The sequence below is a fragment of the Trichomycterus rosablanca genome, chromosome 25 (genome assembly GCF_030014385.1).
Source record: "Trichomycterus rosablanca isolate fTriRos1 chromosome 25, fTriRos1.hap1, whole genome shotgun sequence".
Taxonomy (NCBI): Eukaryota; Metazoa; Chordata; class Actinopteri; order Siluriformes; family Trichomycteridae; genus Trichomycterus; species Trichomycterus rosablanca.
The window spans coordinates 12,018,814-12,044,227 of NC_086012.1; the positions used below are offsets into that span (position 1 = coordinate 12,018,814).

Here is a 25,414-nt window from a genome sequence, read left to right on the forward strand (position 1 = left end):
AAATGCACTGACATTTTTAAAGGTTATTTTAAGGAGCCTCATGTGACACTAGGGAATTAACAGTTTGAAATTTAACCACGATGCTGCAAAAGCAAATTATTTATTGACACAGATGTACTATTCCTTTCAGTATATACTGGCAAAAACATGAAGGTGAACCAATTAACGTAGCTTGCATGATAAGTATATGCATAATGTATGTGTGTAATGTCATACATTTACACTAGTGGTAAATATTTCAAATCTTTTGTGCCAAAAATTATAGCCTATGAATGTGGTCATTGTGGAAATTAGGTTATGCTGGCTGGTTTGATATTTAGAATGTAAATAAATGCAAACCCTCCAGTCATTTTCCTTGCTACTGCGTAACTCCTACATATAGTAAGAAGAGAAAAAAGAGCTTTCTTAATTATCAGGCAATGTAACTGAAAGACAAATGATGAGACCTTCTTGTGCTCCTGATGCTTGCTAAAATTTTAGTTTCTTTCTTTATAGAGTCTTTCATTTTAGTAATTTATATATTATGCATTTACATGTATTGTGAATTATGGAAAGTACGCAGTGGCACAGAGGTTAGTGTTAATGCCCTGCACTTTGTACTCAATGTTTCCAGGATAGACTCCAGAACATTTTAAACCATACATGGCAGTAGGTCTTCAACACGTTATGGACAAAATTCTGCCCTAGATCTTTTGTTCAACCAGCAGTAGGACACTGCCGGCAAATAGATGACAGTGAATAGGTGAGGTTTGTAAAGGTGCAGGAAAATGTAGGTCACTACCGAATAATAAAACATAAATAATAAGACCAAAACGTCACCTTTAGCAAAAAAATCCTTTATTTAAAAGCCTGTAAGTGAACAGAGCAAAAATGTTGGGACAGTAGATGCAAATAATAAAGCAGTGATTGGTAAACGGGTGGCTCGGTGGGTAGCACTGGTGCCTCACAGCAATAAGGTCCTGGGTTCGTTCCCCAGGCGGGGCGGTCCGGGTCCTTTCTGTGCGGAGTTTGCATGTTCTCCCCGTGTCTGCGTGGGTTTCCTCCGGGAGCTCTGGTTTCCTCCCACAGTCCAAAAACATGCAGTGAAGTTAATTGGAGACACTGAATTGCCCTATAATTAAATGTGTGTGTGTATGTGTGTGTGTGTGTGTGTATGTTTGTCTGCCCTGCGATGGACTGGCATCCCGTCCAGGATGTTACTTTGTGCCCTGCGCCCATTGAAAAGCTGGGGTAGGCTCCAGCACACACACACACACACACACACACCCAACCCTAATAAGCAGATAAGAAAATTAATGAATGAATGAATGATTGGTAAACTGTCTTTTAGAAGTATTCAGTTGAAAACAGCACTATGAAATGAAAGAAATATGTGGTGCATTATAAAGCATAATGTACAACAACAACAACCCACAATTAGATATGCATTTAATTACTTTTTATTACTTTTAATTACTTTTAATTACAAGTTGGGTCTTGTTATGTCACAAACATGTGACCCCCCTCCTTCCCATACTCATATTTACTATCAAACTTATTTTAATACACTTTATGGTCAGTACATGAACAGACTTTTTAGCTATTTCTGCCACACTCATTCTAACAGATGTTAATCTCTCCTTGTTTAACCATGACTGTGCTACTGTGCTCAAAGCAATGTCTGGAAAAAACATATTTACATGAGTTTGGTTTTGTATGTGCAGAGATCTGAGTCTAATGTTATTGAACAACTTAGGATTCCCACACTTCCAGAAAAGTAAAGGCTGTTTTGTAAAGGATGCCCAACAAGCTCATAGTCAGGTTTCCACATACCATGTAGTGTGTTTTATAATAGTCACACATGGTTAGCAAAGTAATTAACTCTGTGTGCATAAATCAGCACATGCTTGAGATATAATAAGTACAGCTGTTTCTTCCTGGAATTAAAGAAAACAAGTCTTTCAGGTTGCAATTTTCTCAAAAGTCAAATCTGCATACTCCAAACAGCTGGTTTCTTTGGTTATTCATTTCCTTTAAGAAATTGGCTGGCAATTATCTGATACTGAAAATGAACATGCAAACACAGAAAAGACCCCAAAATTCCCGTTCCATCTGGGAATCGAACACAGGACCTTCTTGAGAACCAGACAACAGCAAAAATTCCCCTTTGCAAAACTGTAACATTTACTTTACTTGGTTTCCAAATGATTAAAAGGGGGGAATACAGTGGACCCTTGAGTTACGAACGGTTTACCATACGAACATTTCGGGTTACGAACGATCTTTTCAACTTAACGTACGAACAAATTTCGGATTACGAACAGAAATTCGCGAAAAACGTGACGTCACGAACAAGTTGACTCCAACCGTCTCTCTCTCTCTTTATATACAGTGAGCGAACATTCGGACAGTAGACGGTGTTTTTCCGGTGTTTTCTTTAGATTTTGTAAAATTCAATATTAAAATGTCCCCAAAGAATGTGCAAAGAAAGCGTGGTGATAAAATGAACAAATCTATTACATTTGTTGTTGTATAATTACTCCTGCCAGTAGCTGTCACTGTGTGTCAGACAGCGGGGACAGTGAGTGAGAGAGAAGAAGGAATTCAGCTCAGTAAAGTATTCTTTTTTTTTGTGCAATTACAGTACAGTACTACTGTGTATTGTTATTTATTATTGTTTATTACAGTATTATCTATTCTATAATTCAAGATTTAAGGGAAAATATAGTTGTATTTATTACAGAAAAGACCATTTAAGACATTAGAAAAGTTAGGTAAGGGGGGGAGGGGGTTTGGGAGGTCTGGCATGGATTAATTCTATTCTATTCTTATGGGAAAAGTAGGTTTAACTAACGAACATTTTGACTTAAGAACAGCCCTTCACAGACATCCCAAGTCTCCCGGAAGTTCTGGGAGTCTCCCGCATATACATAGCGGCTCCCTGATGCCCACAAGTCAGATAAAATCTCCCGGAATCTAGAACGAGCGGCCAAGAGCGACACAAACACGCACTCGTATTAAATCAGTTATCTGATATACAATCTAGCGCACTGCATAGGGAACATAAATCAATTGTCTAATATACTGTCTAGTGCACTATGTAGGGAGCATAATTAATTATGTAATACACTATCTAGTACACTATGTAAGGAACACAAATCATCATCTAGTTATACTTTCTAGTGCACTATGTAGTGAACATGAATGCGTTATCTAATACACTATCTAGTGCACTATGTAGGGAACATAAATCCGTGATCTGATATACAGTACAATCTAGTGCACTATGTAGGGAACATAAATCTGTGATCTGATATACAATCTAGTGCACTATGTAGGGAACATAAATCTGTGATCTGATATACAATCTAGTGCACTGTGTAGGGAACATAAAACAATTGTCTAATTCACTATCTAGTGCACTATGTAGGGAACATAAATTCATATCTAAAATACTATCTAGTGCACTATGTAGGGAACATAAATCCGTTATCTGATATACAATTTAGTGCACTATGTAGGGAACCTAAATCCGTTAACTAATACGCTACCTAATGCATTATGTAAAAAACAAGTCTATTATCTAGTACACTATCTAGCGCACTATGTAAGGAACATAAATTATTTTCTAATATACAACCTAGTGCACTATGTAGGGAACATAAATCTATTATCTTTCACACTATCTAGTGCACTATGTAGGGAACATAAATCTATTATCTTTCACACTATCTAGTGCACTATGTAGGGAACATAAATCTATTATCTTTCACACTATCTACACAGTAGTACACAGTAGTAGCTCAGTTAGCAGCTCCTAAAAGTTCTGTTATCACCCATATCCTTTGGTGTGTGCGAGGGTTTTTTTAGCTTTTTTTTTTTTTTTTGGGCATGGGGTTCGGGGTCGAGGTCCGGGTCCGGGTGTACCTCCCTGAAATGAGTTTTTGCAACTTGGGATGTCTGCCTTCAGAACCAATTGAATCAATAAGTCAAGGGTCTACTATAATAGGAAAGGTTATGTAACAAGGTAGCAATGCTTCTGTCCCAACTTTTTTGGCCTATTGATCAGAAGGGTGGTGGTTTAATCCCCACTATTGCCAAGCTGCTACTGTTGGGTCCTAAACAAGGTCTTAGCCTTCAGTATACTGGCTCAGTTGTGTCTTAGAATAATTAAAAAAAAAAAAAGGTCTTCTGCGTGCTTAAATACATTTTTCTGATGTTTCTTTTATGTCAATAGATTTATTTTTTAAATTAAGTGTTATTAAAGTAATAGCAACTTTATGCTGCATGTATTCAGTTATTAATTAAGTTAGCAGAGAACATGTAAATGGAAAACCCATGAGCTGGCGCTGCTGTGTTGGCCGTTCCACCTTAAAAGGCGGCGGGATGCGCGTCCCCGTGAGCTCAGCTTGATCATGTGCGAGTCCACGCGCCCGAATAGGTTAGCAGTGTGAGAGACGGAACGCTGGTGAACGCCGCCTGACGCGCACTTACACGGTGCTGAACCTGCACCGAACGAACCGGTTTTATTCTGAGTAATAATACGAATTTGAGACATTAGGTATTTAATTATTATTAATTATTCGATATTATTCGATAATGCTCTGTGTTACGGGTCGGCGGTTATATTTGGTTAGCTATCTTATGCTAACTACTTAGGTTGTTAAACTTGACGTTTTGCCTCTTCACGCATTGTGGACTTCGGTTAGAGAAGCCGTCAAAATGCGAGGTAAGTCTGTTTACACTAGATAAAACTTTAAATAGATAAAAAACGAACATATTTTACTGTTACTTTGTGTTATTGTGCTTTAAAATAAAACAAATATATAACACAGTAGTTTGAATGTTGACGGTTGTTTGTTTTTGAGCGCGCGCCTCCTCACGTGCAGTGAGCGTGTATAGACGGCGCGCGCGCCTCCTCACGTGCAGTGAGCGTGTATAGACGGCGCGCGCGCCTCTCGCTGCTGTTGTTGCAGCCTGTATTTTAAACTGCGTAACACGGACTGCTAAGCTAATCCCTTCTGCCATTCTTCTTAATAACACAACTAAACCACCACATCAAGCCTCGTTTTCTGCTTTACTGTTTCACTACAGTACTGTGGTGATTTTTATATAACCTCCGTCTGCAAGGTAACTCGGTTCAGCAGGTCAGCAGGATAAAATGTGATTGTGAAATCAACCGAAACGCGCCGGGTCGATGCATTCTGCAAACGTACAGCCAATCATATTACATTCAGGATTCTAAATATATGGGTTTGGAACAGCTTATTAGGTAACATAGGGTTCTGAAGTAGGAAAGGGTTCCATCTGGACCAAGAGAACTTCCAAACATGCTCCTAGAGTGCGTATTCTTATTAATGAAGCTCATTATTCTATTCTATTCTATTCTATTATTGTATGATGGGAACACTTTTCAGTGCAACGAATATTTACAATATTTATATTTCTAAAGAGCATCTATACAGTTTAAATATATGATAATTATATTAATAGTTAACACCTAATAGAAACACATCATCTACAATAGATGCATTTTGCAAGCTTACACCCAATCATATTCAATCCAGGATTCTAAAGGTTTGGGTTTGGAACATCTAATATTTTAAGCTTACTGGGTACCATAGGGTTCTGAAGTAGAAAGGGATCTATCTAGACCAAAAGAACTCCCAAACTTCTATTCTATTCTATTCATTATTCCATGATGGGAACACTTTTCAGTGCAATGTATGTTTTATTGTTTTTTTTGTTTGTTTTGTTTTGTTTTTTCTTTTTTACAATATTTATATTTCTAAAGAGCAACTAAAGTTTAAATATATGATCACTATATTAATAGTTAACACCGAATAGAAACACATCATCTACAATAGATGCATATTTGCAAGCTTACACCCAATCATAATAAATTCTGGATTCTAAATATTTGGGTTTGGAACAGCTTATTAGGTACCATAGGGTTCTGAAGTAGAAAAGGGTTCCATCTGGACCAAGAGAACTTTTAAACATGCTCCTAGAGTGCGATGGGAACATTCGTATTAATGAACCTCATTATTCTATTCTATTCTATTCTATTCATTATTCTATGATGTGAACACTTTTAGTGCATCATATGATTTATTGTTTTATTGTATTTTTTGACTATGTATGTTTCTATAAATTTCATTATACTAATAGTTAGAAGAAACACATCATCTACAATAGATGCATTTTGCAAGCTTACACCCAAATATATTAAATCCAGGATTCTAAAGGTTTGGGTTTGGAACAGCTAATATTTTAAACCATAGGGTTCTGAAGTGGAAAAGGCTTCTATCTAGACCAAGAGAACTCCCAAACATGTTCTTGGGTGCACATTCTTATAAATGAACCTTAGTATTCTATTCTATTCATTATTCTATGATGTGAACACTTTACAGCTATGTATGCTTTATTGTTTTTCATTATTATTATTATTTTTTTTACAATATTTATATTTCTAAAGAGCAACTACAGCTATATCATATAGTAATATGATCATTATATTAATAGTTAACACCTTATAGAAACACACTATCTACAAAAGATGCATTTTGCAAGCTTACACCCAATCATATTAAATCCAGGATTCAAAAGGTTTGGGTTTGGAACATCTAATATTTTAAGCTTACTAGGTACCATAGGGTTCTGAAGTAGAAAAGGTTCTGTCTAGACCAAAGGAACTCCCAAAGATGTTCCTAGAATGCACATTATTATGAATGAACCTCATTATTCTATTCTATTCTATTCTATTCTATTCTATTCTTTATTCTATGATGTGAACACTTTAGAGCTATGTATGCTTTATTGTTTTTTTGCAGTGTTTATATTTCTAAAGAGCAAATATACAGTTTAAATATATGATCATTATATTAATAGTTAACACCTGATAGAAACACATCATCTTCAATAGATGCATTTTGCAAGCTTACACCCAATCATATTAAATCCAGGATACTAAAGGTTTGGAACAGCTAATATTTTAAGCTTACTGGGTTCTGAAGTAGAAAAAGGTTCTATCTAAACCAGGAGAACTTCCAAACATGTTCCTAGAGTGCAATGGGAACATTCTTATAAATGAACCTTATTATTCTGTTCTATTCAATTCATTATTCTATGATGTGAACACGTTTTAGTGCAATATATGCTTTATTGGTTTTTTTTTTCCTCTAAAGAGCAACTACAGTTTTAATATATTATCAGGATATTAATAGTTAACACCTAATAGAAACACAGCAGCTGCAGGAGAAAATGAATAACATTTTAAAAATAAACACTTTAACAATTAAGAAGTGGTTCTGCATGACTCTTAGAATATTAACCTAACATTTAGCTAAAATCCATCCTATAAGATCAGTGTTAAAGAGGTAGAATTAACAGACTCCATGTATGAACTACACACATACGTACAGTATATGCATACTTATTGCCTGTTATGTAGGTAGGTTAATGCATAATTGTGTTTTAAATAATTGGGCAAAGGTCATTTTAATAGTAAGAATACAACGACTATGTTCAAATCCATGTAATCTATTTTAGAATTTTTGTATTACTGTTTTAAAGTGTAAAAGCAATACATGATTCATAATTAATGTGCAGAAAATTGTAGGCATGCTGCAAATAATTAGCAGCGGGCCTTGTGTCTTTAGGTCCTTTTAACTGCATAACATATGGAAAACACATCGAAGACTGTAGACATTTAATTGCAACCCAAATTCAAATAAGGCACCAACTGATCTACTCAGAAATTTTTTTTTAGCTTTGGACGTTGTTGTAAATTTGGGCAACTGTAGGGATTTGACAGGGTGGTGTTCATGAATGTGTGCATGTTGTTTGTGATAATGGAGCAAATATTAGTTTAAATTTGAAATTTTAGATTTAGTGTTGGGTGGTGTGTATGTTATTTTAAAATTCATCTGTCACATACAACAGTAAGGTACAATACACAATCTGCAGAGAAATGTAAACCTGGCCCAACTCCTTATACTGTGCAATAAATTAAATTACTAAGATAAATTAAATAAATATATTAAAATAGATAATAATAGAGTAGAAAACAAATAAACATGTTTGTGATGATGAATCAGTGTAGTCGGCTGAGGAGCAGGTTTTAGTTTAGTTTGGTATGTGTATTCGTGATGCAGTGTTATACATGATGTTGATGATGAAGCAGCATGGCCGGCTGTGTGAGGAGCGGTGCTGTTCCACTGACCCACTTACGTCAAAGCGCATTACACGCCTGTTTGGTGCAGGTGGGGGCGGTGGAAGAGAGGGGCAGGCAGAAGAGAGGGGCAGAGTTTAATCCGGAGTCGTGCAGAGCCACGCGGTTTGTTTGCGCAATTGAGAAACCGGTCCTCTAACGCAGTGTTTCTCAACCTTTTTTCAGTCACGGCACCTTTTAAAAGTATTCAAAATCTCAAGTCACCCCAGTCTAAAATGTATTAAAAAACTTACACTCTGCATCCCTCAGACTGCTAACACACAAAAACAATACAGGGATGAGACGTACTGTGGTCGCATTGCATTAAGTTTCAGAAAAATCCTCTCTTGTGCAGAGATGTGCCTGTGTTTGTTTCTGCTTTAAAACATACGCGCCATGAACCAATCAGATTTAACATCATTAAACAAGTTTATAGTTTATTTCTCAATTATTTGTCATTATACCACTAGCACTGCTCATTGTCTGCATGGTTTTTCTGTGGCTCGGTTACGGCTCTCAAACTTAAACTCAAAAGAAGCTTTATTGTCATGACAAATAAGGACATTCGTATTGCCAAAGCAAGTTACAGAGAAATAATAAAAAGAACAATAAAAAAAGAACAAAAATATACAAAACAGATACGTGTGCAAAAATATAAAATAGAATATTAATAAAAACAGTGCAAAATAATGTCGATAAAAATTATAATATTTACATTAATGAGGTAATTACCTCTCTGTGTGTGTGTGTGTGTGTGTGTGTGTGTTGCTTGCTCTCTCTCTGTGTGTGTGTGTCGCTTGCTCTCTCTGTGTGTGTGTGTGTCGCTTGCTCTCTCTCTCTCTGTATGTGTGTATCGCTTGCTCTCTCTGTGTGTGTGTGTCGCTTGCTCTCTCTCTCTCTGTATGTGTGTGTCGCTTGCTCTCTCTGTGTGTGTGTGTCGCTTGCTCTCTCTCTCTCTCTGTATGTGTGTGTCGCTTGCTCTCTCTCTGTATGTGTGTGTGTTGCTCTCTCTCTCTGTATGTGTGTGTGTGTCGCTCTCTCTCTCTCTCTGTATGTGTGTGTGTGTCGCTTGCTCTCTCTCTCTGTATGTGTGTGTGTGTGTGTTGCTCTCTCTCTCTGTATGTGTGTGTGTTGCTCTCTCTCTGTATGTGTGTGTGTGTCGCTTGCTCTCTCTCTCTCTGTATGTGTGTGTGTGTGTGTGTTGCTCTCTCTCTCTGTATGTGTGTGTGTGTGTGTGTTGCTCTCTCTCTCTGTATGTGTGTGTGTGTCGCTTGCTCTCTCTCTGTGTGTGTGTGTCGCTTGCTTTCTCTCTGTATGTGTGTGTCGCTTGCTCTCTCTCTGTATGTGTGTGTGTGTGTGTGTGTCGCTTGCTCTCTCCGCGATACTGAAAGTGATTTGAATTTCGACAATAAACAGCTCTCATTATGACTGATTAATTCCCTCTACTGATGGAAGAGGAATGGTTGAATTACAGCCGATAAGAACTGCACAGAAATATAAATCTATATTATAACGGCTCCCAGAGGCGCAACTCGGTTCCTTTCGTTCATTTTAAAGAGCCGTTCAATAGAATCGGATCATTCGCGAACGACTCATCACTATAGGCAACGCACGCAACCCGCGTTCACGTTGTATCATGGGGAAAGGGGCGTGTGAGACAAGTTTTGATGTTCGAGGCGGCTAATGGTCTACATTTTCATGATAAGTTGACTTTTTTGTATTTTAAATTTATTTCATTTTCAATATCAGTAACGTCAGAATATTTTTGACGGCACCCCTGACGAAGCCAGACGGCACCCCGGTTGAGAAAGGCTGCTCTAACGTTTCACAATGCTGTTTCTTTTATCCTCTTAATAACTACCCTTGGTAATATTATTGCATTTAGAAATTCTGATCTGGTGCATGTAATCTCACTTTTGTTTACTGCAAGTTTAAATCAATTACACACGTAATAACATTATTATCATTCTTATTATTGTTCTTTTGTTGTTATTGTTGTTAATAACAACAAAAAATAATAATAATATTTTTTTATTTAATAAATGTACAGTATAAAGCACATTTTAAAGATCACAAGACTTAAAGTGCTTTATAGATTAAAAGGGAAGCCCTATAATAAATTATTTTTAGCAGGTTTAATTAAGATAAATGCTATTAGTGTTTAAGTAGAAAAAGCATTATGTATACAGCCATTTTCCCTTTCAACAATTTAAAGTACTTTACATGTAAGAACTTAAAACCCATTTTAATTTTCCATAATTAGACTTAATCCATGAACAGAAAGCCATTCCAAATATTAACGCCTTTATTCTCAGTTTCCTATTTTCTACCCACCCACTTTTGTTTTGTGTGCTCTTACTTTAATAAAAAAAACATACATATATTATAATTTTTTTGAACTGATTTTTTATTCATCACACAAAACAATACATACCAACTTCCAACATGTATGAGATGCATTCACAATCACAAAAGAAAAAAAGTGGTAAAAAATAATTAAGAAAAGAGGTAGTTAGAGTTCTTGCATTTCAAGCATTATTGGTAACCATTTTTTGTTAAACGTATCTGATCTTAGCTGTAATCTTGCTGCAATTTTCTCCATAATAAAAACCTTTTTAACCATATCTTTACATTGCACAATGTTGAGGGGGGGGGTTGAGGTTTTAACCAACACACTGTTATCGTTTTCTTTGCTACTAAAAGCTAAATTCTCAATAAATATATCAAGTCCCCATCATATTATTAGTTTTATTACCACCAATTTATATTTGTTGTAGGAGTTTTTTATTTTAACTGAAAATGCTAGACTAAGTGAAAAAAGCTAATTTGATTTATGTCTAGAAATACTTGTCTATGAGTCTGTTTTAATTCCATTATCTGACCATGCACAAGACATGCATCTGATCCATCATCATGTATGTAAGTGGCTCAAATGTAACAAAAACTTTTTTTTAAACGATCATGTCTGTGCCACACATAGTTAAACATCTGCTATACATTCTTTTAATTTAATAATTGTGCATACTTTAGTTTACACTGCATAATGTACATTTACTTACATTTCTCTGGCATTATAATACATTACTTAGTCTCACTGTTTTAAGTAAAGCATGTACAACAGTGAACAGTCATTAAGGTTCAATCTTCCCAGGAATGTTGGGGATTAACTGGTAAACTTTAAAAAAGTAATTGTTCTATTAAAGCTATTGGTTAAAAAAGTACTGTAAATGTAGTTGAACGTTGTTTTGAATTGAGAGTGAAGCTGCAGATTTAACTCAGTAGCCCTACAGAGTAAGTGATTGGTGCTGAAATCTGACTCCCACAGACACACTCCAAAATTATAGTAGAGCATCACTTTAGAACTCTATCAAGCCTGAAAATCACATGGAGATATAAAGCAGCCTTTTTTTCCTTCACTGAGGCATCATGCTGCAATAAGTACTGTAGTAATTGCTCATTGAAAACAAAACTGTATAAGTGAGATTGTAAGAGCTGTAAGACGACTGCACCTTTCCTTCTTTTTTATGTTTGTTTGATGTATTCGTTTGGCATTGTTCTGATCGTTAACATGGTTACAGTGTATTCTTTCTGCAAGACCAAGTCTGATGAATTCCACCTTAACTGACAAAAGAGAAAGCCTATTTAAATAAAGTGGACTGCCTCTCCCTAGTTTCACTGGGAAAGTGTGTCAGTAGGACAGCCAGTGAATGTGGGCAGACAGCCAAGTCTTGCTGACTACCAATTTGCGAACGCATTCGATCCGGGACAAAACCATACACAGTTTAGCCAATCTGCATAAGAAAATACAAACATAGTGGAACGTTTTTGTTAGATTCTGTGACTGATTTTCGGGCTACGAAATTACTCTTTGACCAGACTGGGTTGGCTTATAGAGCAGGGAAGCGGATAGATTGAACACGATTGAACAATCTGGCAACCCTGTACCGAGACAAGGGTTATATAACTAGATACATCAGAGTAGGAGGGGCAGCGGATTTTTCCAGTGCATGCCACGCAGTACAATATCTGTACTCACTGCCTTAGGCTTTTTGATATGTCCAAATCACGCAATACAAAACAGGGGAATGTCAATATGCTGAATGTCACCTTCCCTTAAAAACTGGTTTCTTTTTTATTCAATCATTCCATGTCATTAACCATCTTATTTAACCAGGGTTGTGGCCAGGGTTTCCTGGGAAATACTGGACAATAGAAACGAATACTCTGTAAATGTTAATGCACTGTAACAACAAATTTTGCAAAGCACCGGGTTAAGTTAAATGGCCAGACACTACTAAGCATTTTTTCAGGCTCCCTCCCCATTGATTGCTTTTTTATGAGTGTAACCATTTACACTACATGACCACTGTTCCCATTCTGTTGTGTGGTGGCAATAACAGCCTTTGCTGTTCTGAGAAGGCTTTTGTACCACAACATTTTGTGGTGTGTCTATGGGAATTTGTGCACATTTAGTCAATAGAACATTTGATAACTCTCTAAAGTGTCAAATCCATACTTTGCTGTTACTATAACATACATGGCAGTCTGTTGGACTATTGGTCTGTACTTTTGCTGCATTGGTCTAGTATGGCTGCATTTTAATTGGGGGGGTGCATAAAATTTAAAGCAGCACATCTCTGCAGGTAAACAACACTTTTATTAGGACTGGATGATTTTGTTGCTAATGATCTGTAGACACCTTTAGGTAGCTGTTAGCTTGATAACACACACACACATACCCGTACACACACAGGTTATTTGATGAATTTAAACCCTGTCCAGAGTGAATCTCTGGGATAAGTTCCAGTCCCTTTGAAAACCTAATTTGGATAGAGCTGTTACTAAAGACCATGAATAAAAAAGTGGGTTCATTCTGTTGTCTTCCTTGTGGCAATTGCAGCCTAGACATCTGGATCTGGATCTGACACTGGTTCATCACTCATCTGCCTTCTGGGACAGAACATATGCTACAGATGTAATTTAACCTAGAGATACGACATATCTGTTATATGTTGGAGGGAGATAACTAGCATGAGACGGATCAAAGGGTTATCTCAACCAGGGCTGATATGAACTAGACAAATGTGATTATATGGTAAGGGGTTTCAGCTACAAAGTTGAAGAGCTAAAGTAAGAGAGAAAAATGTCAGCGTTCTGTTATTCTGGAGCTAATTAATATTATTTTCTGTTCTGACCATAGCTTTAATTGGTTAGGGCATTACTGTTTGATACTGCCATACTTGCATTGCTCAACCCATCTGTTTGAAGCAACATTTTAATGAGCGGTGTGCTCCATCACAAAAACAGCTGTGTTAATGAGCTGCTGTTGAGAGTCTGACCTTTCATGTATCACTCAGTGTATTATGCATTTTATTCCTACCTACTATTTGTCATTTGAAAAATTGCAACATGATATGCTTGCTCGCTTTGCCACTGCAGTGCCAGGAATTAGAATTTTGCCTGGTCAGACGTCCTACAGATACACTTGGCTAACTCTAAGGGCTGAAAGGCCGGATGGGCAATTATTATAGTCTGGCACATCGGAGGAATAATACGCCACTGTCCAGTTAAGTCTCTTGGATTGGGTTTACATGGCTAAGCCACAAAACAGAGCCTAGGTGGTGTAAAGCACACAGCATCAGGCCCTGGAGCAGCAGTCTTTGGTGTGATAAATCACCCTTCTTTATTTGACAGTCTGTGAAAAGCTACCTGCCTGTAAAAATCTATGTGTACGTTTGTTGGAGGAATATTAATCTTGACTGTCTTATATGGTTTGTTTTGATTCCTTAGTTCCATAAAAGAAACATGTTAATGATGCAGCATACATTCTTGAGAATTGTGTCATTCCAATGTTGCAACAGTTTAAAGAAGGCCATTTCTTTTTTTAATGCATTTTCTCCCCATTTTCCTCCTGATTTAGCACACTCAATTTGTCCTCTGCTGCTGAGGGATACCCGAGTGCATCCGAGGAGAGCACATCGCTGTACACGCCTCTTCCGACACGTGCACAGCCCTCCTCTTCTTGCCCCTGCATTCTGCACAGGCGTCTCTTCCACCAATCAGGGTCCTTACACAGCATATGAAGACCAACCCATACATAGTTCGGTCCCCACCCTGCAGACACGGTGGCCTATTAGTATCTGCCAATTATGCTCACCAGATGGCGCCCTGTTGCTGGTGTGCTAGAGGAATATCCCGCTGCGCCACCTGGGCGCTCTTAAGAAGGCCATTTCAATGCCCTGTGCAGGCCTATAAGAAATTGTCCATCAAACATGTTCCAAATGCTAGTAAAAAGAAGAGGAGGGTCGTTACAATAGTAAAGGGGATAAGACCCCATGTAAATGCTCATAAACTGACAATATTTAAGTAGCTGTTATGTTTTTGTGTTCACATACTTTTGACCGTGTTGTGCAGTCTGTCATTATCTATAGATCTCACTGTTTCGTTACTTCATTATTATCAATCGTAATAGCCCACTTTGATGCGTACCCTTAAAATAAGATGGTTCATGATGATGTACGTTAAGTTAAACCATTCCAAACCATCACCAGAAATATTGCTTTCATTTCAGCTAAGTGTGTGTGTGTGATCTTGCTCTATTTTTGTCTGTTTACAGCTCAAATTGAGGTTATTCCATGTAAAATCTGTGGCGATAAGTCCTCCGGGATCCATTATGGTGTCATCACCTGTGAAGGCTGCAAGGTAGAAATGACTTTTCCATCTTGTCTTGCTTCTTTTTTTTTTTATTTCTTTGAGATGCACCCTTCTGTATTTCAATTTCCTTCCTTCAGCCCACACAGCAGGTCTGAATGCTTGTACAGTTATTGAAGAAGGCTGTATTGCTGTACATCATGTAGTCTAGTACTAGAAACAAGGGTGAGCAGTAAAGCAAAAATAACACGATATTTTACAGTATAGAATATGTATTGCTAAATTTGTTAGTATAGAGTCTAAGCAATTGAGGGTTAAGGGCCTTGCCCAAGGGCCCAACAGTGGCAACCTGGCAGTGGTGGGGTTTGAACCAGCAACCTTCTGCTTACTAGTAGAGTACCTTAACCGCTGTATCTATAGAACAGTGGGTTTAGCATGCAATAGGGTATTTATTCAATTTGGAACTCTTATCAGACTTTATGTCAGTGGTCATATGGTCAAAGGCCATAACGTTTGACAAGCACTGCTATGGATATGGTGAACTTAATATTTTATTTATGTCTACATGAAGTCGTATTATTAAACAACATGAAAGGAAACATTTGACTGTATTACTGATGGGCAGAACACTAGAAAGGATGCTTGCCTTGAGAAACATGGAAAATCTGGGCCAAAATGTCATACGAGTAAAATGTATCATAATTATCTCTGACAATAAATGTGCATCGTAACCAAATGTATTGTGATGACATATAATACTGCCCATCCCTACTGTGTACGTGTTTGACTGTCTCATGTATTGCATTACATTCATTTATTCATCTGAGGCTGCCTGATGTTTCTAACAGAAGAGCCACATCATTGAAAGCAGTTCCTTAGTCGGTGGCAAAAAAAACACTAAAGCTTCCTTTTATGTTCTTTTGCAGGGTTTTTTTCGGCGCAGCCAGCAGAACAATGCCATGTACTCATGTTCCCGACAGAGGAACTGCCTGATTGACCGCACCAATCGCAACCGCTGCCAGCACTGTCGCTTACAGAAGTGCCTGGCTCTGGGCATGAGCCGAGATGGTAATCAAATAGTGCACAAAATAATACACGCATAGACTGGCTAAACTGCAGGATAGAGAAAAAAAATTGCAAAACTTTGCTAACCAACATCTGGCAGCTGGAAATCATTAGGCAGTTCAGCCCTCTGCTGTTTTTATCTTAATTAAGCTTGAGTGAATGGTACAGTTTAGTTGTGTAACACCTGTCCAACACCTGGCCAAGTCATAAACAAGAACAGGACTTAATTAGCAGGTTTAGAAAGTTGAATACTCAGAAAGTAGGTTTCATTGGTGCTTGTTTAAAAGACTACAAAAACATAAGTGCTGTTTGCTGTACTCAAAACGCAGCAACACAGAGGTGAGTTCCCTAGAAAGCTAAAGAACGCGCGCATTGCATATCAGCAGAGGACCGGACTGGACCAATCAGCCAAGTATCACAGTTTCAGAGAAAAGCAATAAAGGGAGAACCTGCAATATATAGAAGAACTTCCACCTGGAGCGAATTAACATTTATGCTGCGCAGGTGATTGTCAGTTAAGAGAAACTGACACATCATCTGCATCTCCATGCCCCCTTTGATGGCCAAAATGGCAACACAGGGACACGACTCTTAACATGGGACTCAGCCGAACTCATTCAGCAGCTGCCACATTCAGCAGCAGACTATTTACACGAAGTGCAGTGAAAGCCAAAAAAAGCTTAGCTGTCACTCTTCCTAAAACCACTTTTGATATTCTCCTTTTATCTATTCCCCTATAGCGGTGAAGTTTGGCCGCATGTCTAAAAAGCAGCGTGACAGCCTATACGCAGAGGTGCAAAGGCACCAGCAGCTGGCACAGGAGCCCGAAGAGGTGATCGAGGAAAGAGACAGCGGGCTCAGCCGCTCCTACAGCAGTACCGGCTCCAGCACCACTCTCAGTGACCTAGACGACATTACCACCCTGCCTGACGGTCTGCTTTTCGACCTGCCGCTCACACCAGGTGAGACAGCTAAGTACTGCACCCTGGATCTGCTGGAGGGTGAGGCAGAGTGTGGCGTGGAAAGCACCGGGAGCAGCAGCTCATCTAACCAGAGCTCTCCAGAACCTACTATCCTGGATACGGTGGAGACAGGGCGGGTGAAGCACGAGTACGAGTTGCTGCCTGAGCCAAGCCTGCTCACACACACCCTGCTGGGGGCGCTGTTCGATGACTGCTCTATTTTTGATATAGGTAAGTAGTGCAGTTCAAAGATTTACTGTTTTAAATGAGCCTCAACTCTCAACACATGATTAAAGTTCAGACATCATTGTTTTAGATGTGACGTTTCCGCACTGCAGGACTGGAACCAAAGCATTAGCATCAGCCTACTTTTCACTGCTTCTCTAAATGATTACCGCAGTGGATCAATTGACTGCATGTTTCATTTGGCACAATTTTTATGCCAGATACACCTCCTGACGCAATATCCAATTTATGTGGGCTTAGGACCGGCACAAAGCGTGCACTGATGTGTCTGCACAAAGGCTAGGTTCACGTACCGCTATGCACCATATGTATTTGGGAGCCCAGCTCAGGATTCAGACCCCCAGAAGTCGAGCACTTCTGTTACCAGCAGTGTGGGTCTTACAATTACAGCACACAGGCTCACTACTTTCCAGTGCTTTTCTAAGAAATGTACCCATAATTCATAGGCTTGACTGCAATCAGATAATGCATGAATTATTTAGGACCTGCAGGTTTAGATGCTTTACATGGTTGTGAGTGCTGCATGTGCATTTACAGTATTTTCATTAGGCTGGGAAACCCACTTCTTAGCAGTAAAAATTTAGTGACTGCCTAATAGAAAGCTTCTTGTTTAGTTCCTGATTATTAAACCCTGAACAACCTAAAGTGTAAGACAGTTCAGCCAAAGTGTTCCCAAAACATCACTCACATCAGCTTTAAGTAAAAGCAAAGATATTGACGACATGTATGGATCTTCGTTTAGAGCGGATCACTCAGAATGTGGTGAAGTCCCATATGGAGACAAGTCAGTACAGCACTGAGGACTTAAAACGACTCACCTGGAACCTATACACACCCGAGGAGACCCGCTCCTTTCAGCTGAAGGTACCACACACCAAACAGCTCTGTAATTAATCAGAATATGTAATGCTGTGACAACACTGCTAATAGACAGACAGATGAATGGATGAGAAAGTATGCATGAATATGTGAATGAAGTTTAGTAGCTAGAAGGTGGATGATGGTGTTATGTGGTTAATATGTAGATGTTAACCATGGATTAACAATTATATGACATGGATGGATAAAATGGAATGGAAGAATGGATAAGTGTATGACAGAAAATGGCTCGATTAGTGGACAGAAAGGTGGAACTACACCGACGAGGTATAACATTATGACCACTGACAGGTGAAGTGAATAACACTGATTACCTCTGCTTTACGGCACCTGTTAGTGGGTGGGATTTTAGGCAGCAAGTGAGCATCTGCAAAACTGCAGCTCTTGTGGGGTGTTCCCGGTCTGCAGTGGTCACTATCTATTAAAAGTGGTCCAAGGAAGGAACAGTGGTAAACCGGCGACAAGGCTCACTGATGCACGTGGGGGGGCGATCCAACAGACGAGCTACTGTAGCTCAGATTGCTTAAGACATTAATGCTGGTTCTGATAGAAAGGTGTCAGAATACACAGAGCGTCACGGTTTGTTGCGTATGGGACTGCATAGATGCAGACCAGTCAGTTAGGAAGGTGGTCATAATGTTATGCCTGATCGGTGTATGATTAAAGAGTGATTGATGAAATAATGTGTGGATGAATAATGGATTAATGGCAAATGATGGTACATCTACAGTATATGTACAGACTGATGGCTGGATGAATAGGTGGCTGGAGGATGAACAGACAGTTGAATGACAAGTGGATAATGGTTAGGTGATAATGTGGCTGGATGGTTTGAGAATGAATGGATAATTGAATGACATAGTCGGCTGGGGTAGACTATAAACAGTGAGATGTAGAGAATAACAAGATGTGTCTGCAAATGATTGATTCCCACCTTCTAATCATGCACCCATTGATCGTTTCTTTGATTCGCACCACCAGGCACACGCTTCACGCATCACTTATTGAGCACTGACAAATAACTTAATTTTCTGATTTCTTCATGTTTGATCTTTGAAGTGCACTTTCACGATCCACTCCAGTATCGATGAGGTGATTAACACATTGATCCTGTCTCACGCAGTCTGCTGAGTGGATGTGGCAGCAGTGTGCCCTGCATATCACCAACGCTATCCAGTATGTGGTGGAGTTCGCCAAGCGCCTCAGCGGCTTCATGGAGCTTTGCCAGAATGACCAGATCATTCTGCTTAAAGCAGGTCAGTGCTGAAATACAAAGCAGCATTCGCTCAGACAGGGCTGCACTCACAATTTAACATACACATACAAATTTGTGTTTATTTGGTTGACAAATACCAAGGTAAAACAGGTTCAACACATTTTTTTCAACGACAAAAAATAAAATAACAGCGTTATATAGTAAATTGATCATTGCAATTAAAACATGAATATAAATAAATAATAATATTCTGCACTGAATAAAAACAACTAGAAGATTTTACAGTGTCATTAACATAAACATGATATATACAGGTACTGTATAATATAAAAATAATAATATATAATACACAGCAGACACGATTTGAGACATGATCCTAGCCTGCATTTCAAACTAGTGTGGTTAATCCAAAAAGGCTTGATATACAACACACACAAATTGGTGTCAGAGACACTAATACACTAATTTGCCTATGTGTAGTGCATGTATCAGATTTAACTGTGGGTGTGCTGCTAGATACTATATAGACCTTTTTTATGTGCACAACTAACACTGCAGTTACTATAATACAAGGTTAGTTGTCTCTAAATGTATGCAGTGCAATGGATACTTATTACTGCATTATTTAATTACTTGATAAACTATTATTTTGACAAAATGCTAAGCTTTTTACAAAAAGGGGTTATAATACCGTGGTGGACTGAGTAGCTAGTCTTGTGATGGCTACTTTTCTCCGTGGTCATACATTTTCCTGGCGGCTTATCTCGATGCCCTGTGGGGCGATTGCATAGCCATCCGAATTTCCTGATGTTCTTTGCCCTTTTTTGGGCAAGCATTTGGAGTGAGATGAGGATATTTTGTGATTAGCACGTTTAGTAAGCAGTTTTAATGAACTGTTCTGTATTAACATGTTATGTACGTCTTATTGCTCTACATTACTGATGTGTTTGCTATGTGACTTGTTAATATAAAAATTAATGATGCATTTTATGTTTTGATTGGCTACTATATGCTTGTTGGTTATCGGTTAAACAGCAACTAATGAGGGTCAGTTAAATTTACTGTCAAAACCAACACTGATACACTGTGTGGCACTGCTTATTTTGAGCTGCCACTGTAAGCCATCTATATCTATACATATATTGTGGAAGATCCCTTCCATCAGGAAACACTGGGTACAAGGTGGACAGGGCTTCTTGCATCCCACCCCCCTTGCCCAGACATAGCCAATTATGTTTGTAGCCCTGCTAAGATGTGAACCCCAGATCCCAGTGGTGGCTGGTCTAGCTCTATTCATTCCATAAATAAGCTGGATAATGGTGATAAACGATTTATATGGGATTATGATTTTTATCTATTATTAAACAGACCTGAAAAACAGTCCCACCACTAAAATGATCAGTTATTTAGGACAGGACTGGTGCCTGTTTGGGTTATTCATTACTTGTTCCCAATAATAGACACAAACATTTAAGAACATATGACGACTGTTTGATAGGTAGTGCAAAAGCAATGCCATGATCAGGGTTAGATATACGTAGCTCATCTTCGCACAGCCGTTAGATACATTGGTTTAAAATGGGTTAAACAATTTGCTTTGTCAGAACTTAAGCCTTCCTTGCTAATTTTTTCTTCTCTTGTCTTCTTGTTTCCTTTGGCTGTCTCCTTGTATTTTGACTATTCCAGGCTGCTTGGAGGTCCTGCTGATCCGCATGTGCCGTGCGTACAACTCCAGCAACAACACCATGTTCTTCGACGGCAAATACGCCAGTCCTCAGCTCTTCAAAGCATTAGGTAAGTTTACACAATTCTGCTGGGTTCTATAACAAAAACTCCACCTTCATTTACATATTCTTTGCTGCTGTTGTCCAAATTGTCTTATCTCCAGGTCACTTTTTTACATCACTAATGTGAATGTAGAATAAATAAGTACCATATAAATTCCATATTTATGGATACTTAAGAAGTCCTTTTTAATTAAAAAGACCTTTTATTTCTGACACTGCATGATATGAATCTGATTTTAAGTACACCGACTAGGCATAACATTATGACCACTGTGATAGGTGAAGTGAATAACACTGATTATCTCTTCATCACGGCACCTGTTAGTAGGTGGGAAATATTAGGCAGCAAGTGAACATTTTATCCTCAAAGTTGATGTTAGAAGCAGGAAAAATGGGCAAGCGTGAGGATCTGAGCGAGTTTCACGAGGGCCAAATTGTGATGGCTAGACGACTGGGTCAGAGCATCTCCAAAACTGCAGCTCTTGTGGGGTGTTCCCGGTGTGCAGTGATCAGTATCTATCAAAAGTGGAAGGAAGGGAGGAACAGTGGTAAACCGACGACAGGGTCATGGCTGCCAAGGCTCATTGATTGAGCTACTGTAGCTCAAATTGCTGGAGAAGTCAATGCTGGTTCCGATAGAAAGGAGTCAGAATACACAGTGCGTCACAGTTGCAGGGCTGTTTTGGCAGCGAAAGGGGGACCAACACAATATTAGGAAGGTGGTCATAATGTTATGTACACCTAATCGGTGTAAAATTTCAGTATGGATCAGTTTATGCGGCACAGTATGCTTCACAAGCACTGTATGTTTTTATTGTCTGTGCAGGGTGTGATGACCTGGTGAATGCCATCTTTGAATTGGCCAGGTGTCTGTGTCGTCTGCAGCTGAGTGAAGAAGAGATGGCCTTGTTCAGTGCTGCTATTTTGCTTTCACCTGGTAAAATTCAAACACACACACACACACACACACAAACTCACAAAGTATGCATTAGTGTTTTATTAATAGTTTTAACATTATAATAACACTTCCATCTTCCTCCCTACTCCTACCCCTGTTCTTTCTTTTAGACCGCCCATGGTTAACTGATGGTCAGCAGGTGCAGAAGCTACAGGAGAAGGTTTATCTAGCCCTGCAACACAGTTTGCACATGGGAGGAGGTGGACAGGAGAAACTAGACAAGGTGAGGCTGCTTCGCTTATTTCATCCACTCGCAATGCATCTCATTTACAGCAGGGGATCTCAGTGTGGCAATTGGCTAGCCCACCACTCTAAGAGTTTGGATCTCAGCTGTGCTATCAGCATGGCCAGGTGTCTTAACAGACACAAATTGCTGTCTGAGGGGGAGGATTCTGAGGGGGGTGCCACTGCAAGTAATATGTTTACAGCAGACTTGGGTTTTATCCTGATTTTCAGTTGGTAAAGAGTTTTGCTTGATCTCTTGCCCTTTTTGCCTCGATCTCACGCCCTTCCTTTAGGTTCTCTGGTGCTCCTTTAACCTCAGCAAAGCATATAAAATTTCGATTGACTGTTCTAAATTGCCCCAAGCTGTGGTTAAGTAAGCGGATGAGTGTGTTGTACTGTGATTGGCACTTCCCATTATCGAGGATAGTCTGCTACAGACGACACGAGACAGAGGGCATTGGAGACAGCTGACCCATCTGTGCAGCCAGCCATTGCAAAGCAGTGACGGCGTAGTGACGTGACGTGACCCGACACAAGCCTGAATTAGAGCTTGTTAAATGTAAATAAGGATTAATACAATTCCCTTACAAATAATATGTAAATACAAAGCAAGTCAGGTGTGTTCAGATTGTTTGAAGACTTTTGTTGATCATATGCAATTTTACATAACTTTGACAAGTAAAGCGAATTGTTCATTACATCACTGTGTTTGTGTGTTTAATAAGATTTTTAATAGGATTATTGCTTTCACAAAAGAAGCCCAACAGCTGCAGCATTTGATTGTTGTTGCCCATTGTCGGACAGTATCCTAATAGTTTGGAATCCCTGCTGTAGAGCACTTACCTGAGGAGTTTACCTTTTATTTTCAATTGAAAATTAGATTGCAGGAAGTTTGCTTCTTAGAACACTCAATTAAAAGGAAAAGAACCATTAACATGGGGAACAGGGCGGCACTGTGGCTTAGTGGGTAGCACTGACCCCTTCCCAGGTGGACCAGTTCGGGTCCTTTCTGTGTGGAGTTTGCATGCTCTCCCCGTGTCTGTGTGGGTTTCCTCCTGGAGCTCCGGTTTCCTCCCACAGTTCAAAGATGTGAATTGGAGATACGAACGTATTTGATGACAATAAACTTGTGAACTGATTAATCTTAACAAGTAACTACCAGTCCTGTCATGTAATGACATGTAAATAAATAAATTGTGGGGAACAACCTTGAGCAAGATGCTGGATCACATCATTTCAATATGGGCATACACACTCATCCTTTGGTTGGTTTGTTGCATCTATTTTGGGAAGTGCTCCAGACTCTGGCTTGATTCTACAGTTTCTTACCTGCGCCCCCTGCTGGACAGTAAATCTGTAAGGCCAGATAAATAAAGATGAACCCTAGGTGAGGCAGGCAATTGCCTGATTAGGAGTGCTAAGAGGGGGCCCTAAATCTGTACTGAAAGTCTGTAGCCTATAGAAAAATAAAGTATACACAGACCATTATGATATGTTTCAATATTATAGCATGGTTGTAAAAACTAAATTGTTTGCAGATGTTCTATTGTAAAGCAATGTGCTATAAATTTGCTATAAATATACAATGCAAAGCTAAAGTATGTCAACACCTGTTTTAGTATTGAGTTCAGGTGTTTCTGTTTATGCTTCCAACCTTTTAGCCCCTGTGCACAAAATGTCATGATTCGAGTCTGGTGTGGACGAACTTAAAGGACCCACAAAGGAACAACATTTTCTTTTGATTGAGGCTGTTCTAGTTGCCTAGGTGGAGGGGATTTGATCCAAATTAGAGGTCCAACAATCATATGGTGTAGTGTCCACATACTTTTGGAAAGGACAAATTTGGATCTTTATATTGATAGATCCAAAAGGATCTCCAAAAATGTCCAGCTTCCCAGGAATCACTGGGTGCAATGCAGTAACACACCCCACCCAGGACACCACTTCATTGTGGGACCCTGGCCATCTTCTAGACATAGCCAGTAGACGCTTGACTGGCTGATGGCACAGTTAGGAATTTGAACCCTGTATCCCACTGGTAGTCAGCTAGCACAGTTTACCACTGTGCCACCCAAGCGTCCACTACAAATGTATGCATTGGAAGTCTTACATGTATTATAGTGTACGTTTTATCAATTCTAATTTCTCTTTTTTTGTTCTGTTGTGTGTAGATGGTGTCCAAGCTGCCGCAGCTGAAGTCAATCTGTAACCTCCACATTGACAAGCTGGAGTTTTTCCGACTGGTTCACCCAGAAACGGCCTACAGTTTTCCTCCTCTGTACAGGGAGGTGTTCTGCAGTGAGATCAACTTTCCGGACTCCACTAACAGTTAGAGAGGGAGCTGGAGGGGAGGGTGGAGAGATGGTGGAAGGAGAAGGAGATGTTGTTGTGCGGTAAATAGGATATTTTATCACCACATTGTGGTTACTGAAACGTTTCTATTGTGCAATTCTAGCTAGCTGGTATCATCACTATGTGTCTCATACACTTCGATAGATATTGTTCAATTTTATGAACTTAAAGATAGCAGGGGTTTCCCTGCAATTGTACATGTTAGGGTGGCTGATGACGTGTTTTTTTTAACAAGCCAAAGCCATACACCAATCTAAATACATGTTTAAATAACAAAGGTGTCTAAAGATTGCAACTTTTTGTTTCTATAAATGTAGAGAAGTAAAAGTTCAAGCTGGCATCAATATTTTACTCAATTGTTTCCAGATTTACAAAGATTCAGTAATAAGGTATTTCTACTTTGTTTTATTATACCTTTAAGTGTAAGTGAATTAAAAGAAAACGAAAGCATAATGTATACATGTACACCAACTAGGCATAACATTATGACCACTGGCAGGTAAAGTGAATAACACTGATTAATAATAACTCTTCATCACGGCACCTGTTAGTGGGGGGGATATGTTCGGCAGCAAGTGAACATTTTATCCTCTAAGTTGATGTGTTAGAAGCAGGAAAAATGGACAAGCGTATGGATTTGAGTGATTTTGACAAGGGCCAAATTGTGATGGCTAGACGACTGGGTCAGAGCATCTCCAAAACTGCAGCTCTTGTGGGGTGTTCCAGGTCTGCAGTGGTCATGGGCGGCCAAGGCTCATTGATGCACGTGTGGTCCGATCCAACAGACGAGCCACTGTAGCTCAGATTGCTGAAGAAGTTCATGCTGGTTCTGATAGAAAGGTGTCAGAATACACAGAGCATCGCAGTTACAGGGCTGTTTTG

The 25,414-nt window shown here is 39.1% G+C and overlaps 1 protein-coding gene across 1 annotated transcript; it reads left to right on the plus strand.

The window, feature by feature from the left end:
- The first annotated feature begins 4,600 nt into the window (after positions 1-4,600).
- On the plus strand, positions 4,601-24,578 carry rorcb (RAR-related orphan receptor C b). The gene is made up of 10 exons (XM_062987438.1): positions 4,601-4,708; positions 14,808-14,893; positions 15,769-15,910; positions 16,648-17,100; positions 17,858-17,979; positions 19,118-19,250; positions 20,897-21,004; positions 21,824-21,934; positions 22,066-22,178; positions 24,352-24,578. The coding sequence occupies exons 1-10, from the start codon at positions 4,702-4,704 to the stop codon at positions 24,511-24,513; spliced, it is 1,437 nt and encodes a 478-aa protein (XP_062843508.1). The 5' UTR covers positions 4,601-4,701; the 3' UTR covers positions 24,514-24,578.
- The last annotated feature ends 836 nt before the right edge of the window (positions 24,579-25,414 follow it).

Bases quoted from the DNA above. Each gene is read 5' to 3' on its own strand.
- rorcb (XM_062987438.1), top strand. The intron at 17,101-17,857 runs GTAAGTAGTGCA...ATCTTCGTTTAG, and splicing joins CTGCTCTATTTTTGATATAG to AGCGGATCACTCAGAATGTG. The intron at 21,935-22,065 runs GTAAAATTCAAA...TCTTTCTTTTAG, and splicing joins TGCTATTTTGCTTTCACCTG to ACCGCCCATGGTTAACTGAT.